The sequence below is a fragment of the Alligator sinensis genome, unplaced genomic scaffold (assembly GCF_000455745.1).
Source record: "Alligator sinensis unplaced genomic scaffold, ASM45574v1 scaffold526_1, whole genome shotgun sequence".
NCBI lineage: Eukaryota > Metazoa > Chordata > Crocodylia > Alligatoridae > Alligator > Alligator sinensis.
Window position 1 is genome coordinate 273,355 of NW_005843110.1, and position 7,070 is coordinate 280,424.

The 7,070-nt window shown below is 44.9% G+C and overlaps 1 protein-coding gene and 1 pseudogene across 1 annotated transcript; both read right to left on the reverse strand.

The window, feature by feature from the left end:
* Positions 1-289: 289 nt before the first annotated feature.
* Positions 290-1,222, reverse strand: LOC102378576 (olfactory receptor 6M1-like). Its single transcript, XM_006037431.1, has one exon. It carries the CDS (start codon positions 1,220-1,222, stop codon positions 290-292), a length of 933 nt encoding a protein of 310 aa, XP_006037493.1.
* A 4,871-nt stretch (positions 1,223-6,093) lies between these two features.
* On the reverse strand, positions 6,094-7,026 carry LOC102378826 (annotated as a pseudogene).
* Positions 7,027-7,070: the final 44 nt, after the last annotated feature.

Consider the following 7,070-nt stretch of genomic DNA (forward strand, 5'->3'; position numbering starts at 1 on the left):
GGCTCAACAACCAGCTTTCCAGAGGAATATTACAGTCACTGTTATTTCATGAGCAAGTGGGGAGAAGGGTTTCCTTTTCCCAGCCTTACACCTAACAATTTAGGGTGTTTAGGAGCCTTGTTTGCCCCATTTAACCACAAAAATATCATGAAGTATTTCCCAGTCCACAAAATGACCTGTTTGCAGCTAGGCATAGCAGGAACCTGCTGTGCATCTTTTGAGAAGTCAGGTGCAACAAGCAGAGAGCAGCCAAAGGAGAGGAGACGGGAACTAGCTGAGAGGTATCACTCTATGATGTGCATTTCTTCTTGATGATAGTTTCCCTCAAGGCCTGTTTGACAGCCTCATTCCTCAGTGTGTAGATGAAGGGGTTGAGGGAGGGCGTCACCACAGTAGTCATCAGGGCCACTGCTTTGTTGAGGTCCAAGGAGTTGGTTCCCGTGGGGCGAACATGCATGAAAAGGTGGGTCCCATAAGTGATGCTGACCACGGTGATATGGGAGGCACAGGTGGAGAAGGCTTTCTGCCGCCCTTTAGCTGTGGGGATCCTCAGCACTGTTGTGACAATGTATATGTAAGACACTGTAGTGACCACCAAGGAGCTGCAGAGAAGCAGCGATGCCAGAATTAAATTCATCAGCTCCACGGGACGGGTATCAGTGCATGCAATTTTCTCCAGCGCGATACTGTCACAGAAAAAATGGTTCACCACATTTGGGCCACAGAATGGCACCTGGAACAAAATTAAACCTGAGAAGAGAATGGGAAAAAATGACCCAACCCAAGCAGCCAAGAGCAACTGGATGCAAACACGGTTGTTCATGATGGTGGTGTAACGGAGAGGGTGGCATATGGCAACATAGCGATCAAAGGACATGATGGCCAGGAAGATAAACTCAGTCACACCCACAAAGAAGTAGAAGAAGCACTGTGCCATGCATGCATGATAAGAAATAGTCTTGCTGTGGAAGAGCAGCCCAGCCAGCAGCTTGGGCACTGTTATGGAGGTGAATAAAATCTCCATGACAGAGAAGTTCCTCAGAAAGAAGTACATAGGGGCATGGAGCCGATGGCTTACCAGTGTGATGGTGATGATGAGCAAGTTTCCAGACACGGTGACCAAGTAGAACATGAGAAAGAGGAAAAAGAGGATGATCTCTGTCTGAGGGCTCAGGGAGAAGCCGATCAAGATGAACTCTGTGACCCTGGTCATATTAGCCATGGGTGCTAGCCACTGCTGCTGCTACTGATGGGGTTTAATCTGTAGAGAATAGAAAGTCCCACCACTCATGATGTTTGCATATCAAGGTTTAAAAAATGGATATCATATATGTGCATATATATATTATAAATCATTAGAAATGATGTAACTGAAGCAACAAGTGTCCTAGAAAGTGTGAAATCTGTAACCCATTTCTCACAAAACATTTTGGACAGTCTAGTGGAAATCACAAAGTAATAACCCACTCCCTTATCTCTCCTGTGTGATTTTACCACACGCTTTTTTATGGAGGATACCCTGTATGGTAACGTGGTCTTCCGGTGGGGGCGGGGAAATGATTGATAGATCCTCAACTTCATCCAGACATCACTGTTCATGTGTGTGGTAAAGAAATGTTTATGCACATCAGCAGAAAGCTGTATAGATTAGTTGCCCTATGAAACTTAAAATAATGCTTCTGTTAAATAAAGGATTTTTAAATGGAAATAATAAATGTGCATTTACATATGCCATTATAAAAGATGTGACTGAAGCCACAAATATTCTAGAAAGTGAGAAACCTGTAACCCTTTCTCACCAAACATATTGGACAGCCTCGTGGAAATCACAAAGTCACAGCCCACAATCTTATCTCTACTGTGTTATTTTATCACTGACATTTTTAAGGAGGACACACTTTATGTTCATGTGCTCTTTCTTTAAAAAAAAAACCCAGCAACAACAAAACAGATTTTTGATAGATGCTCAATTCCAGCCAGACATCACTAGGCATGAGTATGTTAAAGAAACTTGTATGCACATCAGCAAAAGGCTACATAGATTATTTTATTTTAAATGATCATGAGGCCACTACATATTGTTATTTGTCTATATTTTTGAGTCGCAGCTGGAACAGAAATAAAACGGGCCAGCCTGATATAGAAAAGTAACCCCAGCAAAGAATCCGGCCTCTTTCCAGTACTTACAGGAGTGAAGAAGGGTTGGGGTGGATGCCACAGCCCGTCAGCAGCAGCCCATCTCCCTTGTCTTTTCAAGCCATGAAATTAAAGAAGAACACAAAGCCCTTGAAAAGAAATAAATAAAGGAAACAAATAGGGTTCTTGCTTCCTGGTCATGCATTTCCTGCCATTAAACAGGCTTTCTCTCTGAGTGTCTTTCTCTCTCTGACGCTTTCTCTCCTGCCCCCTCCCCACCTTCTTGATTTGTACATACATGTCTATGGCAGTAATGTCTCTGCCTTCCTCTTCTATAGGACCCAAACTTATTTTCCCAATTTTTGTTAATTTATACTGTAGCAAAACATTTAAAAAACCTATTATAACCATTATAACCATTTCTGATTGGACAACAACCAATGGATGTTGTTTAGGTGTGGGCTGACTCAGAATTACCAAGGGCAAAACAGCATTGACGTGTTGTCACAAATGGAGAATATTCACCGAGGACTCCTTGTGTTTGAAAAGGCACTGAACTAGAAGCTCAGAAGTACACGACCTGCATAATATTCTTATGTGCTCAGAGTAACACAAATGTAGGTAGTCTGATTCAAGTGATAGTTGAACAGAACAATTGACCTTAGAGGCTTCAAAAGGTAGAGATGGGGAAGAGATGGCTCTATCATGTGGACATCTCTCTTGAGATGAATATGCATGTATTTCCCTTGGCGGAAAACTGCAGCAACTCCACTGTTTCACCAGGGCATCCCTGATTTACACCAGCCGGTGATCAATCGCCTTGAATCTTATACAACTATGCTTTATGCAGGGAGCTATCCCCGGTAGCATTACATGGTACTTCAAATCACCTGGGAGGTGATGAATCTGTCCCCATTTGGCTCGGGGCCCACTGATTTTGGGGTAGCTTTGGATAGGGCCCCTGGATCAGCCCATCGGTATCATATTGATCTTGAGCAGCCTCAGTTTCTACCTGACCAAGGCATGTGGCATTGTTCACAAGTGCTCCTACCTTGTGAGATCTCTTCCTGCCTTTCCTATGATCTTACTGGTCTAATGTGTGTGGATGGCTCTTTGCATCCCCAGGGCAAAATAGGATGGACATGCAGGTGACAGTCACTCCCTGGAGGTGCTCAAGCTGTCTCCTACCCAGGGGAGGTATTGGTGCCTCTGCAGGGTGATAGAGCAGTCGAATTTAGGAGTGTATTAGGCTTCCTATTAGCACAATGGAAAACACTGGCCATGTGGAGGTGTACTGTAATAGGATTAAGTCTTTCTATGGCCTGGGAGGGTTCAGAGCTGTGGATGTGGACTGGGGGTAGTGCCCCTGTCCACCTATGCTGTGGATAGTGATAGCATTTGAGATACACAGGCTCTCCCCATGCATAATATGGAAAGTTAGACACACAGATCTGATCCCTAGATTTCTCCCCGAGGTCCAGGCACATGCAAGTTAGTTACTGCGATGCTTCTGACACCTGAGACCCTTTGTGGACTTAGACCTTATGTCATGATTTTCCAAAGTGCTTCTCACCCCCCCAGAATACTCCAGGTGAAATCAAAGGGATCTGTGTACATTCACAACCCTTTGGAGATATCAGGACCTTGACCAGGGATTTGCTTAAAGGAGCCTAAATGAATTAGGTGCCCATCAGTCATTGACTTAGGGTATGCTACCTCCCATATCCACAGCTCAGTCCCGGTTCTCAGTTTCTCACCTGTCTAATGAGAGTATTGCAGCTTCCCTAACAGAGAGTGAAGGTAGGAAGAAAATCCCATCATTGTGTCTGTGGAGTAAGTGAGGTGCTTTAGGTAATGGGGAACAGAGAAGGACCTGGAAACAGCACTTGCATTTTACTTGGATTCTATGTGCGGGTGACTATTAAGGTCCTAGAGCAGCAGTAACTTCCACTGGGGAAGCAGTTTAAAAGCTGAAAGTCTCAAGAAACAAACAAAAAAAATGCTGAAGAAGTCATGGCACCTCAGCTGCCTCTGTCGGTTTACTGCGATGCTTCTGACACCTGAGACCCTTTGTGGACTTAGACCTTATGTCATGATTTTCCAAAGTGCTTCTCACCCCCCCAGAATACTCCAGGTGAAATCAAAGGGATCTGTGTACATTCACAACCCTTTGGAGATATCAGGACCTTGACCAGGGATTTGCTTAAAGGAGCCAAAATGAATTAGATGCCCATCAGTCATTGACTTAGGGTATGCTACCTCCCATATCCACAGCTCAGTCCCGGTTCTCAGTTTCTCACCTGTCTAATGAGAGTATTGCAGCTTCCCTAACAGAGAGTGAAGGTAGGAAGAAAATCCCATCATTGTGTCTGTGGAGTAAGTGAGGTGCTTTAGGTAATGGGGAACAGAGAAGGACCTGGAAACAGCACTTGCATTTTACTTGGATTCTATGTGCGGGTGACTATTAAGGTCCTAGAGCAGCAGTAACTTCCACTGGGGAAGCAGTTTAAAAGCTGAAAGTCTCAAGAAACAAACAAAAAAAATGCTGAAGAAGTCATGGCACCTCAGCTGCCTCTGTCGGTTTTTGTTCTGTTAAGTACAACTATCACTGCTATTAAGTATAATGTCTGTTCACTTCATGCATTGATCCCTATTTTCTCCCTGAGAAACAGGCATTCACATCACTGATACGCCTGAAATTGCAACACAGCCCTGTGTTCCTCCCCTGTAAAATCAAACCCCTGAATAAGAACAAGTTCCCCCGTCCACCCCAACAACCAATATCACCTTCTATGTGATTAGATCAGCCCATGCTACCCCAAAACAGAGACCCCACCCCCCAGTACTCCTCTCCCATATGGGAGTAGACGCTCCAAACCCTGCCGCAACTAATCTTCCCCCCGCTTCATGTTCCCCACTCTGAGGACACAACATTGATTCTTGTTTTGAACCTCAGATCCTGGTTGGGGGTGTCCTTGGGCAGATCCTGGAAATGTATGCACTACTGCACTCATTTCCATCACTATCAGCATGAATAAAAGCTAACCTCTTCAAAGGTCTGAAGCTTGCAGATGAAGACTCAGATAGATTGACTGGTTTTCAGACCCCTCTACACACCTCTACCATCATGCTGGAAGCCATTTCAAATCTCTGAGTTCAGCAAAGGACTTAGATGCAGAATATTAAAGGTATTTGGATGCCGAAGGATCCCAACAGGCACCTGATGGTGTTTAGAGTCGTTTGGAGTTGTCTTCCTTCCTGGGCATCCTCACCAAGTCCAAAACCAGGAACGTATGCAGGAGCAGGGGAAACATCCAGCTTTCTTACAAGAGGGTTGATTAATTATTCTACTTCTAGCTTAAATTGCTATATACATAGAATAGACCAAGCAGACAAGGTTCTTTGTGTAAATGTGATATCTTTTATTACACCAACTATATAGTTGGAAAACCAAGTTCCTTACACAACACATGCACACATTTTCAGAGCTGGGGACATCCCTGTGGGAAAGAGATAGTGCTGACCTGCTGGAGATATTTTTGGAAATCCTGCTCCCCAGTCTGAAAAAGACAAAAGACCCGTTTGAACACTCAGGGACCTGTGGATTCACACCCTTCAGGGAGGAAATGTTGACTTTCATTGAGGCTCAACAACCAGCTTTCCAGAGGAATATTACAGTCACTGTTATTTCATGAGCAAGTGGGGAGAAGGGTTTCCTTTTCCCAGCCTTACACCTAACAATTTAGGGTGTTTAGGAGCCTTGTTTGCCCCATTTAACCACAAAAATATCATGAAGTATTTCCCAGTCACATATAATACAGTATTTCCCTGTCCACAAAATGACCTGTTTGCAGCTAGGCATAGCAGGAACCTGCTGTGCATCTTTTGAGAAGTCAGGTACAACATGCAGAGAGCAGCCAAAGGAGAGGAGACGGGAACTAGCTGAGAGGTATCACTCTATGATGTGCATTTCTTCTTGATGATAGTTTCCCTCAAGGCCTGTTTGACAGCCTCATTCCTCAGTGTGTAGATGAAGGGGTTGAGGGAGGGCGTCACCACAGTAGTCATCAGGGCCACTGCTTTGTTGAGGTCCAAGGAGTTGGTTCCCGTGGGGCGAACATGCATGAAAAGGTGGGTCCCATAAGTGATGCTGACCACGGTGATATGGGAGGCACAGGTGGAGAAGGCTTTCTGCCGCCCTTTAGCTGTGGGGATCCTCAGCACTGTTGTGACAATGTATATGTAAGACACTGTAGTGACCACCAAGGAGCTGCAGAGAAGCAGCGATGCCAGAATAAAATTCATCAGCTCCACGGGACGGGTATCAGTGCATGCAATTTTCTCCAGCGCAATATTGTCACAGAAAAAGTGGTTCACTACATTCGGGCCACAGAATGGCACCTGTAAAAAAAATAAACCTGAGAAGAAAATGGGAAAAAATGACCCAGACCAAGCAGCCAAGAGCAACTGGATGCAAACACGGTTGTTCATGATGGTGGTGTAACGGAGAGGGTGGCATATGGCAACATAGCGATCAAAGGACATGATGGCCAGGAAGATAAACTCAGTCACACCCACAAAGAAGTAGAAGAAGCACTGTGTCATGCATGCCAAAAACGAAATAGTCTTACTGTGGAAGAGCAGCCCAGCCAGCAGCTTGGGCACTGTTACGGAGGTGAATAAAATCTCCATGACAAGGAAGTTCCTCAGAAAGAATTACATAGGGGCATGGAGCCGATGGCTTACAAGTGTGACGGTGATGATGAGCATGTTTCCGGACACGGTGACCAAGTAGAACATGAGAAAGAGGAAAAAGAGGATGATCTCTGTCTGAGGGCTCAGGGAGAAGCCGATCAAGATGAACTCTGTGACCCTGGTCATATTAGCCATGGGTGCTAGCCACTGCTGCTGCTACTGATGGGGGTTAATCTGTG

Bases quoted from the DNA above. Each gene is read 5' to 3' on its own strand.
- LOC102378576 (XM_006037431.1), bottom strand. From the start codon at position 1,222: ATGGCTAATATGACCAGGGTCACAGAGTTCATCTTGATCGGCTTCTCC.